Source organism: Odocoileus virginianus, unplaced genomic scaffold (assembly GCF_023699985.2).
Source record: "Odocoileus virginianus isolate 20LAN1187 ecotype Illinois unplaced genomic scaffold, Ovbor_1.2 Unplaced_Contig_27, whole genome shotgun sequence".
Taxonomy (NCBI): Eukaryota; Metazoa; Chordata; class Mammalia; order Artiodactyla; family Cervidae; genus Odocoileus; species Odocoileus virginianus.
Window position 1 is genome coordinate 243,920 of NW_027224344.1, and position 14,355 is coordinate 258,274.

Below are 14,355 nucleotides of genomic sequence, written 5' to 3' on the forward strand. Positions count from 1 at the left end.
CAGGCAGACACTTTACCAACTGAGCCACCAAGGAAGCCCATCTGCATGCTGAAGGGATCGTCATTTCTCATTTTGCAGAGGGGAGAACTGGCCCAGAGGGAAAAAATTTCAACAGAAACAGTGCAGCTAAGACCATCCTGGAACCCAAGTATCCTGACAGGGAAAATCAAGGCATTATCAGAGGTGGAAGGGATTTGGAGATTAATCCACCTCCCTCACTTTTTACAGATGACAGAGAAAGTGTGAAAGTGTTAATCACACAGTTGTGTCTGACTCTTTGCGACACCATGGGCTGTAGTCCACCAGGCTCCTCTGTCCATGGGATTCTCTAGGCAAGAATACTGGAGTGGGTTGCCATTCCCTTCTCCAGGGAATCTTCCTGACCCAGGGATTGAACCCAGGTCTCCTGCATTGCAGGCAGATTCTTTACCATCTGAGCCATCAGGGAAGCCCACAGATGACAGACGGGAGCTCAAGTAGAGAAAGATCATTGACTAACCTTTTTTAATTTTACAGAAAAGATGAGTGTAATTGACTGACTGGGCAGCTGCCCACACAGGATCTGCACTCACTCAAGTGTGGTCATGGTGACAATGGTATACCAGAAGGCTGCAGGGATGCTAGTAAAGTTAGTCTTATTTGTGTCCTTGGCATAAAACATTAACAGTGGCAAAGATGATGATGGCCATGGTAAGGGAAAACAGGAGAAAGCCCAACTCAGAGGCACAGTTCTTGAGTGCATAGTCCAGAATCTACAAGCCTTGTGAGTGCCTGGAGAACCTGAAGATGCGCAGTACCTGAACATCCACAGGGTGACAAAGGCGCCCGAGACATCCTCATTCTTGGGCATGAAGAGAGGGAAGGAGGAAAAAAAAAACAGAGTAAGGATCAGAGGAGAGAGAACAAATGTAACTGCAACTTTTGCCATTTTTTTTTTTTTAATTCAGAGACAAACTTTGCCAAGTAAGCAGGAAAAACATCTCTTCAGCACTATTAGTAAAGCTTTGCTGTCAAAGTTTTAAAACATGTAAAAGGAATAAAAACAAAGCAATTACAATGCACTGCCTACCAAATTCTACACAATGTAGCTTATTTGCAAAAAGAAGATTGTTGCTTCTGATTATGAGTTTTTTTTCCCAAATATCAATACTACAGTACTTTTTACGTAAAACGTAATAACTTTTTCCTTTGTATCCTAATATAAATTGCTTCTTTGACTCCACTAGTAGATAGATTTTTGGTTAAAAAACACCCTAAAAGTAAAGTACCTTAATGTGGTCTATAAAAAGGAACTCCATGATGTGAGGGAATAGTGGAATGAGGCTTTTTTCCCTATAGAAACCAACATTACTGTATAACAAAGGAACTAAAACACTGTTTTGTGCACCTTAGCATGGGCCAGGACTCTGGGGAGCACTCAGCCAGGATGACCCAGGTGTATGGACGTTTCCTGCTCGCCAGCTGACACCACACCTTCTGCAGCCTCTCCCAACATGGCTCTTAACCTCCAGAGCATCTCACAGTATGATGTTTTCAGGATACTGTATTTGCATCTCTTACATGGTATTAACATACATACGTACATGTATGTTATGTATATGTATACATACATATAGCTATACAAAATTGTATTTTCTTTTTTAGACTCCCAAATAAGACTAAAAATAGACTCACAGAGGTTGATTTCTGGGTCAAAAGACTTTAATTTTTAGCCATTATTTTACATCCCCACAACATTTAAGCAGTTGCACTCCTACCAGCAATGTAAGGATGTTTCTCATTTCCTTTTTGTCAATTTGATGAGTTTTAATTTTTTTTTTAAAAAAGTATCTTTCTATTGCTACAATTTGCATTTCTCACACCAATTTCCAGCAGTTTACACTCACCAGTGATGTAGGGATGCATTTTAATTTTCAATCTCATGGGTTAAAAAAATAGTATTTTTCTTGTTTTCATTTGCATTTTCTCATTTTCAGATGTCTACTTTGTTGTTGTTCAGTCACTCAGTTGTGTCCAGCTCTTTGCAACCCCATGGACTGCAGCACACCAAGCTTCCCTGTCCTTCACTATCTCCAGGACCTTGCTCAAACTCATGTCCATTGAGTCAGTGATGCCATCCAACCATCTAGTTCTCTGTCATCCCCTTCTCTTCCTGCCTTCAATCTTTTCCAGCATCAGGGTCTTTTCCAATGAGTCGGCTCTTCCCATCAGGTGGCCAAAGTATTGGAGCTTCAGCTTCAGTCCTTCCAATGAATATTCAGGATTGATTTCGTTTAGGATTGACTGGTTGGATCTCCTTGCAGTCCCGGGGACTCTCAAGAGTCTTCTCCAACACCACAGTTGAAAGCATCAATTCTTCAGCATTCAGCCTTCTTTATGGTCCAACTCTCACATCTGTACATGACTACTGGAAAAACCATAGCTTTGACTAGACGGACCTTTGTCAGCAAAGTAATGTCTCTGCTTTTTAATATGTTAAGTTTGTCATAGCTTTTCTTCCAAGGAGCAAGCATCTTTTAATTTCATGGCTGCAGTCACCATCTGTGGTGATTTGGAGCCTAAGAAAATAAAGTCTGTCACTGTTTCCATTGTTTCTCATTTATTTGCCATGAAGTGATGGGACCAGATGCCATGATCTTTGTTTTTTGAATGTTGAGTTTTAAGCCAGCTTTTTCAGTCTCCTCTTTCACCTTCATCAAGAGGCTCTTTAGTTCCTCTTCGCTTTCTGCCATAAGGGTGGTGTCTTCTGCATATCTGAGGTTATTGATATTTCTCCCGGCAATCTTGATTCCAGTTTGTGAGTCATCCAGCCCAGCATTTTGTATGATGTACTCTGCATATAAGTTAAATAAGCAGGGTGACAATGTATTCCTTTCTCAGTTTGGAACCCCATTGTTCCATGTCCAGTTCTGTTGCTTCTTGACCTGCATACAGGTTTCTGAGGAAACAGGTAAGGTGGTCTGGTATTTCCGTCTTTAAGAATTTTCCAGTTTGTTGTGATCCACACAGTCAAAGGCTTTAGCATAGTCAATGAAGCAGAAAGTAGATGTTTTTCTGGAATTCTCTTGCTTTTTCTATGATCCAACAGATGTTGGCAATTTGATCTCTGGTTCCTCTGCCTTTTCTAAATCCAGCTTGAACATCTGGAAGTTCTCGGTTCATGTACTGTTGAAGCCTAGCTTGGAGAATTTTGAGCATTACTTTGCTAGCATGTGAAATGAGTGCAATTGTGCAGTAGTTTGAACATTCTTTGGCATTGGAATGAAAACAGACCTTTCCCAGTCCTGAGGCCACTGGTGAGTTTCCCATCTTTGCTGGCATACTGAGTGCAACACTTTCACAGCATCTTTTAGGATCTGAAATAGCTCAACTGGAATTCCATCACCTCCACTAGCTTTGTTCGTAGTGATGCTTCCTAAGGCCCCCTTGACTTTGGACTCCACGATGTCTGGCTATAGGTGAGTGGTCACGTCATCGTGGTTATCTGGGTCATAAAGATCCTTTTTGTATAGTTCTTCTTTGTATTCTTGCCACCTTTTCTTAATATCTTTTGCTTCTGTTAGGTCCATACTGTTTCTGTCCTTTATTGTGCCCATCTTTGCATGAAATGTTTCCTTGGTATCTCTAATTTTCTCAGAGGTCTCTAGTCTTTCCCATTCTATTGTTTTCCTGTTTCTTTGCATTGCTCACTTAGGAAGGTTTCTTACTTCTCCTTGCTATTCTTTGCAACTGTGCATTCGACAGGTATCTTTCTTTCCTCCTTTGCCTTTTGCGTCTCTTCTTTTCTCAGCTATTTTAAGGCCTCCACAGCCAGCCATTTTGCCTACTAGACATCTAAAATTATCATTCTGTGAAATATAGAAGTTTATGTTCTCTTATCCATATTCCTATTGGATTATCTTCCCCTTCCAATTTATAGGATTTCCAGCATTTTGGGTGCTAGAATATCAAGTGTTGTAGACTTAATATCTAATCTTTGAATCATACCATCACTTTTGTCTTCTACTAAAACCATTGGTTGCTAACAGTCTCAATCTATTTGCTTTATCCTGACATGTATGTGTATATATAAAAATTTTAAATTATATTTAATAAACCTATGCAATACAGAAAGATACATTTATGTTCTATATAAATGTAAAATATAAAAATAGGCTGTCTTCATGTCCAGAGACTTCAGTGTAGAAACAGGCAACCTTTTTAGTGGCTTTAATGTCAACATTAAATAACAAAGGGAAAAGCAAACTCACAGTGGAAACAAGTGACCGACTGCCCAGAAGGCAGTGGGCTTGCTGACCCTTCTCCTCCAAGGCAGGAAGGTGTGACACAGCCCTACAGGCAAGGCTGATGGGAAACCTTCTAACCTCAGCTCCACTGGGATCCCACCTACAAGGGATCCTCCCCAAAAAGACTCTCCAGGGGCTGCCCTGCTTTCTCCTCCTGGATACCAGACTGTAACACACCTCACAGCAAAGTCAAGGAGGAGCATCTGCTGGGAGGACCTCAAGCATTCCCACCCACAAGCTTCTCCAGAAGGGAAGTCCATCTAGAACTTTACTGAGACATATCATTTCAGAACCTTCTGAGAAAGACGATCAACAGGCAGCATTTGGCTACCCAGTACCTAACATTAATAAGTGATACATTCCCTTAAGTTAACTGGCATTGGCAGAAAAAGTGATGTTTAGATCTCTAAGTATCTTATTAAAACAATTTCTTTTTAAAAAATTTTTATTTACTTATTTTTGGCTGCACTGGGTCTTTGTTGCTGCACACGAGTGGGCTTTCTCCAGTTGCAGTAAGCGTGGGCTTCTCATTGTGGCGACTTCTCTTGCAGAGCATGGGCTCTAGACGTGGGGGCTCAGTGGATGTGGCACTTGGGCTTAATTGCTCCCACGACATGTGGGATCCTCCCTGACCAATGATCGAACCCATGTCACCTGCATTAACAGGCAGATTCTCAACCCCTGGACCAACAGGGAAGTTATGTTAACAAAACTCTTTAAAACATTTTTTTATTACAAAAATAGTTACTAGTTGAACATGGTAAAAAGTTCAGACAGTCCCATGAAAGGCAGCTCCCCCTCCCCACCTCAGGACAGGGTCGTAAGGAGAGAAGGGGCCTCACAGGTGCCACTGCCCAATAGTAGCGCCCAGGTGGCCCAGGCATCACCCCCCCACTCTCCTCCCTCACCAGCCCTGTGGAAAGTGCCTGAGGCAGGTCCATCCTCCTCACTGGAGGCACCTGGAGGAAGGAAGGAAGGGAAGGAGTGGCTCCAGGATGTGCCTGCCTGGGTGTGCTCTGCTCCGAGTCAGAGCCAGGGTGCCTGTCATTCCCACCTAGTGGAGTGGGAAAAGTGTGTGCACAGATACTGTTTTGGCAAAAATGTAAAGAAACAGGAGCTGTTCACAGAAGTCTGGCAGGACAGCAGTTGGGAACGTCCACCAGGTCACACTGACTGCCCTGCCGTCCCATTGACCATGCTGCCACACTCCACCCAAAACAACAGCTACACAGGGGTCTTGGGGTCACTGTCTGTAGTAGGAAAAGACTGCAATGGCCAATGTGTCTGTCAATAAGAAACTTCCAGTTTGTCCTCTGTCTTTTGACTTTGGTTATGCTTTCTCCAATGTGGGAGATGTAGGTTTGATCCCTGGGTCAGGAAGATCCCCTGGAATGGCAACCCACTCCAGGATTCTTGCCTGGGAAATGCCATGGCCAGAGAAGCCTAGCAGGCTACATGTAAATATTACACACATTTCTTCATATGTTTATTCCTGGAGGATTCCTCATGGATCTTTTCTTCCACTACTATTTTCTTATATAGAAAGACTACTGATTTTATGGATCAGTTGTGTATCCAGTTACATTACCAAATTCGCTTTATAATTTTTAAAGGAAACTCTTGGAACCCCAGGTGGACAACTACGTCACTGTCCTGTCACCTCCTCCCCCTCCACTTGCCAGGGTCATGCCTCACGCAGTCGGGGGCTGAGGGTCCCTGCCTGCTCCCGGCTCAGCCCTTCCAGCACTTCGCCATTTGCACGACCTGCTTCTGACTTGAGATGCGAGTAATTATTGTATACATTTACCATGGACTCTTGATACTTCTATGGAAAGATAAGATACACTCATCCATTTCTTCAGACCATGAACCCTCCTCTTCCCCCCTCCCTGCCTGCACTTCACACACTGAGACTTCAAAGAACCAGCCTTCAGTACAGGTGCCTGTCAGTCAGACGGGCCACCTCACCTGAGCACCTGGATGGCAGGAAGAGAAGGTTCCCTGTGGGAGGGGAGGGGATGGAGAAGCACTACCCCTGACCCCCAAGGACAGGCCTGTGGAAGAACAAGTGAGAGGGATCAGGCCTGGCCTCAATGCATGCGGGCCTCTGAGAGTTTAGGAAGCTGCTGCAGAATCAGCCTCCTCACCCAAAGGATCAGGGTGACCCTTGACAGCGATGGCAGCCCCAGGGTTTGGCATGGCAGGTCTGTGGTGCTCCCTGTGAGTCAGCTTAGATGATGGGAGTCCCTGCCCGGATTCAAGGCCTCAGGGAGTAAGTCTCACATGCGGCCAAGTCCACAACATGCCATGTCCCCAGGTCAACTCAAAATAATTTCGTTGGTCAACCCAAGGGCAGGGAGAACTTCCTGAGTGCTGACCTGTGGGGAGACCCAGAGGAGGCCTGGGCCAGCCCTGCTCAAAGTGGGCACACAAGCACCTCCACGTGCCCATGGACATCTTCTGGGGGCAGCAACGGACACACAATACAGGATGTCTATAAGACACAACCGGCTCCTCCTCCACCTGCTGTCAGAGCTCTGCTGCTCTGAGTCCACCACTGCTCTCAGGGCTCAGAGCGCAGATGAAAACTCATAGGCTCCCTTGGTCCCAGACCGCTTCCTGGGGATGAAATTAAAAACCTAAAGAAGAAACAAAACCAGGAAGTATCTGTGTTAAGACTGAAGGGGAAGTTTTAACCAAGAGGATGGGCAGTTGCTGGCCCGCCTCTGCTCTCACCTGTGGACAACAACCCACGTGGCTGGCAGATAAGATGTCCTGAGCTTGCGCACAGGAATGCGTGCACTGTCGCAGGTGGAAACGATGGGGTCAGAGCCCTCCTGGTGGCAGCTCTGCACACGCTCCATGATCCTCCTGCTCTGTCAGAAACATCAGCCATGACACCCACACTGCTGCACAACACATACCAGCAATGGCCACAACTACTGGCACCAGGGAAGTCACAGTACGGGGGCGGATCCCTTCCCCTGGGTCCCAATGGTACCTGGTGGCTGTGCCCTTCTACACCAGGTTCTGGAGTCATCCTGTTCACCTTTAACTTCAATAAATGCTCTCCTAGAATACAACATCAACCTCTCCCATGTGTCTGCACAGATAAGGACACTGCCCCACTCTGGAGAAAGGCAGTTTCTTTGGAAGGAAGCTTTCCTTTCTATTCTGGGCAACTAGCTAAAAGACAAAGGAACCAAGAAGGAACTGCTTAAGGCAAACAAAACTTTGTGATGGAGGAGAAGATTCACAGAAAAGAAACCCAGGAGCTTGGAAATAATTAGCAGAATAAAGTGATATTCTAATTTCTATATGACATCATATAAAAAAGACAAGTTCACTGGAAATTAAGTTTATTTCTGGATATACCAACTAAAACATATGCCAAATTTATTCAGATTATCATCATCAATGCAAAAATAGAACTCTCTTTTCCCCTGTAAAAGTTAAATACAAGACTGTAGGCTAGATACATGATTATTTTAGTCAGGTCTTCAGTATTAGCTTCTTAAAGCAACAAATCTATAGTTATACACATCCAATTTATCATACAAAATATATACAAATGCGTAACTGTAGTGTAGAAAAAATGAAATTACCAAAATGTAACTTAGGTCAATTTACTTTATACACATTGGATTCTAGCTGATGTTTCCAAGAGCTTCCCCAATGAGTCGGACGGCGACACTCTTGCCTTCGTCTGTTTGGACAACAAGCAAAGCTTCAAACTTGCCCACGGACCTGGGCTTGAACTGCACGGGCATGTTGATGTAGTGCTGGGCTCTGCAGAGAAAAAGGGGTGTCAACATGACATCAGGGCACACAGAGGCCCCTAGTCACACGATGCCTGGTAGAAAGCAAGTCTGGTCAAGGAAACGGGAGCTGCAAAGCTTGGAGCCTGGTGCCATGTCTGCGGGAGCAGGAGGCAGCAAGCCCAGGTTGCATGTGCCAGCGGCCTCCCCATGGCTGCAACCAACGTCTACTGGGGCTGGCAGGTTTGCTCCAAAATTCTTAGGAAACTTACTAAGAGTTTCCTTGAAAATTTATGATTGGATTCTACTTGAGGCACGTACAAGTATTATGTTGGCGGGTTTGTTTCTGCTCAGAAAATGAGGTTCCAAAAGCTTCAAAAATACATCTTTATTCCTGAGGGGAATGAGATGCAGGCCCTTCCCACAGCCTGTTTCATGCCACCGATCTTTGGTCTTAATGGTTTTTAAGTGAAACCTCACAGCTTTCAGACTCTCCCCAGAGGGCAGGTCCCTCTGATCTAAGCCACATGTGTGCGGGCTCAGTAGAGGGACCAGACTGCACTTCTGTTTCCAGCATGTTTCCTGACCCGGCACAGTGGGCTAGAAATTCAGAAAACAGGCCAAGTATTTCAAAGCCCTTTTCCTGGATGTAACAAAATATACATATTGAAAGTCTGGGTCATTTTTCACCAATGCATTACCTCATTCTTCCACATCAAACAAAGCTGCTTTTGAAGAACTGGTACCTATTGATGGCACTGACAAATGACAACTTTCTCTTTCATGTTAGCATCTTAATCCTCAGAATAATGTAGTACAATATGACAATCTAAGAGGTTTCGTACCTTATGACTTACTAAAAAGCATTAAAATATCCAAAAATAAATCTTTAGATGATTCCATTATTAACAAAGTTCAACATGGAATGTAGAACTCTATATTTAACTGAGAAGGAATTTTGAAAAACATACTATGACAAATATGTATCACCTGCTTTAGATTCACACACTGAATAAACTGGGACGCAACCTAGGAAGAACCAGGGTCCACACAGCTCCAGCGCCAGCAGTGTGGTGACCAAGGGGGCTTTACACCCACACATACACACAAACACACACAGGAACATGTAACAGGAAAGCATGCTGACACAACGTGGAGATCCTCAGCTGAGGACAACTTTTGCAGCAGAGGCGTGAGAGCCAGAGCCCAACATGCAGAGGCAGGGCTGGCAGAGCTCCCACTCGAGGAGAGGGGCTTGTTAGTCCCAGGGCAGGCAGCCCCCTGGGAAAAACAAAGTGACCACCAGGGATTGGGAGGGTTTCCCCTGGAGCCATGCACAGACAGTCCACCTGCTGAGTCCAGCACTGTCTCTGCACCAGCCCCTACAGCTCATAAGCCCCTCCAGTGGCCTCACCCCTGGGAGGAGTCTACCCTTACACCGGCAGTAGCCCCACCCATTTTTGAGAGAATTCTCAGGGAGCTACGGGAACAAGGCTCTACTTCTCCAAAGTTGAAAGAAGCCATTCTTACGTATGAAGAGGCCAGCTTCCCGCCTTCCTCTATGTAAAATCTAAGCCTTTGAACATGTCACGAGGGAAGACTTTTCTACAACATAAAGAGTTTACTGGTTGAACAGATAAGAGTTACTGCTTTGCACTCATGGTTTTCTTATTCATATTTCACCAAGTTTATACCGAGTTGCTAATTATTAAAGCTGATGCTGGAATCTGTAACATTACATATTTATCCTAAGTTCCATAATGAAATGTATCAGAATAACTTCAGTACCTGCCACCAATAAAGTATAAAATTACCTTATTTAAATCTTTTTTCAAAGTATAAAAAGTTAAAGACATTTTAAAGTAATAACATGTTCAAGAGTATAAAGCAAACATAACGTATCTTATGAGGCAATTTGAAACGCTACCTTATGTACACTGTCCAAGTTTTGCTTCATTAAAAAATATTTTCTCATGTTTCTAAGTTCTCTTAGATGCTGTGACATGACCTAGGCTGCACAGAAAAGCAGCGAGTATTTCATTTAGGAAAGCTAAAAACGTTCTAGCACTGGAATGGCAAGTCATCATGTTCAACTGTATAAAAATGTCTACTTTGAGATGGCAAGAATGAATACATTTTAGATTTTAAAACTGTTTTTTTAGACAAATTGAAACTAAGCAAAATGCCATCTCACTGATAAAAAGTTACATGTTAAGAATGCTTTAAGTACCACCCCCATCACATCTACAGCACTGCAGGCAGCTGTGCGTGAGGAGGAGGAGGAGGAGCAAGAGCTCAGGGACAGGAGGACAGGCAGCCAGGCAACCAGGAAGGATGCTACCAGCTGGCCACAGGGTCAGATGAGGAAGCTGACGGTGGCAATGTGAAAATACTTTGACCTGTTCCCTGCCAAAACTACATTTGCATTTAGGTCATGTGGTCTCCTGTAAGCTCTCCCGGCTCCCAGGCAACCATAAACTGCCCGTGGACCTCCCTCAGCTAGCCTTCTCACAGCCTGACCGGGAACAGAGACTGCAGCGTGTGATGCTACTAGTATTGAACAGAAACAGGTCTTTTCTCTGCAAAGGATCAAGAAGCAGCTGATTTACAAATTTCAGCTATAATAGTTTAAATTTTTTAAAAGTCTGTGAAAGCAAATTAAGTGAAAAATGTGAAACTATAGTATATTCAGGAATGAAAGCTGGAAAAGGAATGTTCATCTCCAGGTAGGTTGACTGCACCATCCTTCAGTCATAAAACGGGCAACAGTAACATAAGGCCTCTTCCCTGGTAGCTCAGCTGGTAAAGAATCTTCCTGCAATGCAGGAGACCCAGGTTCAATCCCTGGGTCGGGAAGATACCCTGGAGAAGGAAACAGCAACCCACTGCGGTATTCCTGCCTGGAGAATCCCATGGACAGAGTAGCCTGGCGAGCTACAGTCCACAGGGTTGCAAAGAGTCACATACAACTGAGCAACTAACACACTGACATAAGGCCAAACAATTTAACAAGTTACTGTAAGTCCTGAGTCTTTATCAAAACTGTAGGTGAAGTGAATGCAAATTTTGTTTCTTAAAAAGCTGTTAGCTCTTCAAATAAATTTTTTTTAAATCTGAAGGTGTCTTAACTTTTTAAAAAAACAAGTATTTTTTTTTTAAAGATAAGTGCTCCTTGAAACAAAGATCTGAAGCCCCTCCAGTAAGTTCTCACAGGTGTATGCTGGTTTACACAAAAGTGTTCCATGACCCCTATGCTTCACACTTAAAGACACAATGCCTGTGAAACACTGATCAAGCTCAGGGATGTGAACCAAGCAGACAGCAAACAGGAAGCAGAGTTATTCACTAAGGCCATTATGATAAGGTTCAAATTCAGATAACAGCAGTGTTCAGGACTAATCACTCACTCAGGATCAATTTGTCCTCAGTTACTAAAAAGGGCCCCAACTGGGAATTCAAATGACTATCTGTTAACAGCAAACTGCTCCTGCAGCTCAGCCTCAGTTCTGCAGAGCCAGCCTGCTCTAAGCACCCTGGAATGTCACCAGTCTCAGGCCCCCGGGGAGGGACCCACAGACCAATAGGAGAGAAGAGCTCAGTGCAGAGAAGCGGGAAAGTTTGGACTGGGAGTGTTTAAGGCCGCCATTGTCCACATTCTCGTTGAAGAGACTGGCTGGGAAAGCGCTAACAGAACTGTGATGCTCTGTCAACACCTGTGGGTCCTGCTGGGACTTCTCGGGACCCCCAGGACTGCCTCTCACGTATCCTGTAACAAGTCCAGGCTGCCGGCACCTTTACAAATTAGGACACTGAGGCTGAGAGAGGTCCAGGTGTATTCACTGCTGACTCCCCACAACTTGTGCCTTTGGGCTAGGCTCCTAAGAGGCAGGTTTCCTAGCACAGAGGATGGGGGAACAGGGTTGAGTAGGGGAAGAAAGGATGAGGGGTAGAAGGAATGACTCATCTTCCAACAATAAGAGGAAGCATAAGCTTCTGAGTCAGCGCTGCTGGGCTAGTAACTCAGTCAGTCCTCGATTGCCTGCAAGGGGCCTAGTTTTCACAGAATAGAACATGCTTCTAGGACCACCTCCTGATGCTAAAGTGAAAGAGTTTATAATAAATGAAGTTTAATTAAAGATTCAAACATGAAGATAAAATTATTTTTTAGTTTTTAAGTGCAATGCAACCCTAATGTTAAAATTGTAAATATCAGTGACAACCCAGTTTGAAATTTCAGCCTTTACAGGTGTCATATGGAAAAATAAAATTAGCAAGACCCCAAAACAATTAGCAAAATTGATAGCACATACCTATCAATAATTACTTTACATGTAAGTGGATTAAATGCTCCAATCAAAAGAGTGGCTGAATGGATACAAACACAAGACCAGCATATATGCTGGCTACAGGAGACTCACTTTAGATCTAAAGACATACACAGACTGAAAGTGAGAGGACTGGAAACAATGTTACACAGAAGTAATCCAAGTGCCATCAACAGGTGAACAGATGAAGATAGGGTGCAGACACAGTGGGATACACCCAGCCATTACCGAGAATGAAATCTTACCATCTGCAACAACATGAATGGACTGAGAGAGTATTATGCTAAACTGAAATAAGTCAGAGAGACAAAACATTGAATGACCTCACTTACATGTGGAATCTAGAAAATGAAACAAATGAATAAACATAACAAAACAGAAATAGAGCCATGGATAAAAAGAACAAACAGGTGGCTGCCAGAGAGGATGGGGTACAGGAGGAAAGAAACAGGTGAGGGAGACGACAAGGCACCAACATCCAGTTCCAAAATAAATGACCACCAGGTATGAGATGTACAGCTAGGGAACACAGTCAGTAACTATGTAATAATGTCTTTGCGTGGTAATGTACCATCCTAGACTTAGTGTAGTGAAATCAGTTTGAAATGTACAGAAACAAAAACAGAAATATAGTAACTAAGAGTGTTGTAGGTCAATTACACTTCCCCCTCAAAAAAAAAAAAAAAAAAACCAATGGTAAAAAAAGTATTAAAAGCAGCCAGAGAAAAAGACACATCAGGCAGAGGAATGAACAGGAGGATGACAGCAGACTTCTTGTTAGAAACAAAGTAAGCCAGACAGTAGTGCAACAGGTTTATAAAATGGGAATGGGGGATAATACTGTCAAAATTATGTACTAAACAAGACTGCCTCTTGGAAATGAAGGCAAGGGACTTCCCTGGCCGTCCAGTGATTAAGACTTCCCCTTTTCACACAGGTGGTGCAGGTTTGATCCCTGGTTGGGAAGTTAAGATCCCACATGCCTTGTGGCCAAAAAGCCAAAACAGCCAAAACATAAAATACAAGGAATATTGTAACAAATTCAATATAGATTTTTTTAAAATGATGGTAAGATAAAAATATTTTCAGACATTAAAAAATGCATAGAAAAGAACAGATTTGTGGTTGGAAAAGTGGTGGTGGGACTGATAAAAAGTACATCAAAAGTCAGAAAGTACAAACTTCCACTTGTAGGATAAATATGCATCAGGGATGTGATATACAGGGATGTAATATACAACATGAAAAATACACTGATCATGTTGTGCTATTTATGAAAGTTGTTGAGAGAATATACCCTAATAGTTCATGTTGCAGAAAAAAAAGCATTTTATTCTGTTTAATTATATGAGATGAGAGTGTTCACTAAACTTACTGTGATAATCATTTCATGATGTATGTAAGTCAAATCATTATGCTATACACCTTAAATTTATACAGTGCTTGTGTCAATTACATCAATAAAACTGGAAGAATATATATAAATACCTTAAAAATGAATAAAAACAAATGCTAAAAAAATAAAATAAGCAAGGATGGCAAGAAAATGAGGCCCTGATTTAAGAACAATAAAAGTTTTTCCAATTAATCTGGGAAGATTTTTGTCCAAATTAGTAAAAACTTAAATCCTTGATTCTCAGTGTGATGAAAGCAACACCTGATGCAGAAATTACTATAAAGTTAATCATAAGACAACGAAGGTTCTTTTTAAGTATACGGCTGTCAAAATACTGGGTAACAGGAATCACACCCTAAGTCCAAACACTGTGAAAATCTGAGTTGTTACTCGCCACATACACCCACAGTCAGACTTTCCCCTGCAGGCTCCTCATCCCCTTCACCATGTGCTTAGTGCTCTGGGTGATGGTGATGAAGATGAGGGGCTGTAACTGAGGGAGACCTCACAGTCCTAGAGCCCAAGAGCAATCTCGGGGTCCTGAACACAAAGAGCTGCATCAGGATGAGAACACTTTATGGTAAACTCAC

The 14,355-nt window shown here is 43.1% G+C and overlaps 1 protein-coding gene across 7 annotated transcripts in view; it reads right to left on the minus strand.

Moving 5' to 3' along the window:
- Positions 1 to 7,628: 7,628 nt before the first annotated feature.
- The window catches only part of LOC110150681 (nucleoporin SEH1), a 97,560-nt gene continuing 90,833 nt past the window's right edge, over positions 7,629 to 14,355 (minus strand). For all 7 annotated transcript variants that reach the window (XM_070464534.1, XM_020913721.2, XM_070464532.1 and 4 more), the window contains one exon: positions 7,629 to 8,075. In XM_070464534.1, coding sequence (XP_070320635.1) covers positions 7,934 to 8,075 — 142 coding nt within the window. In that variant the 3' untranslated portion in view covers positions 7,629 to 7,933. The remainder of the gene's footprint in view (positions 8,076 to 14,355) is intronic.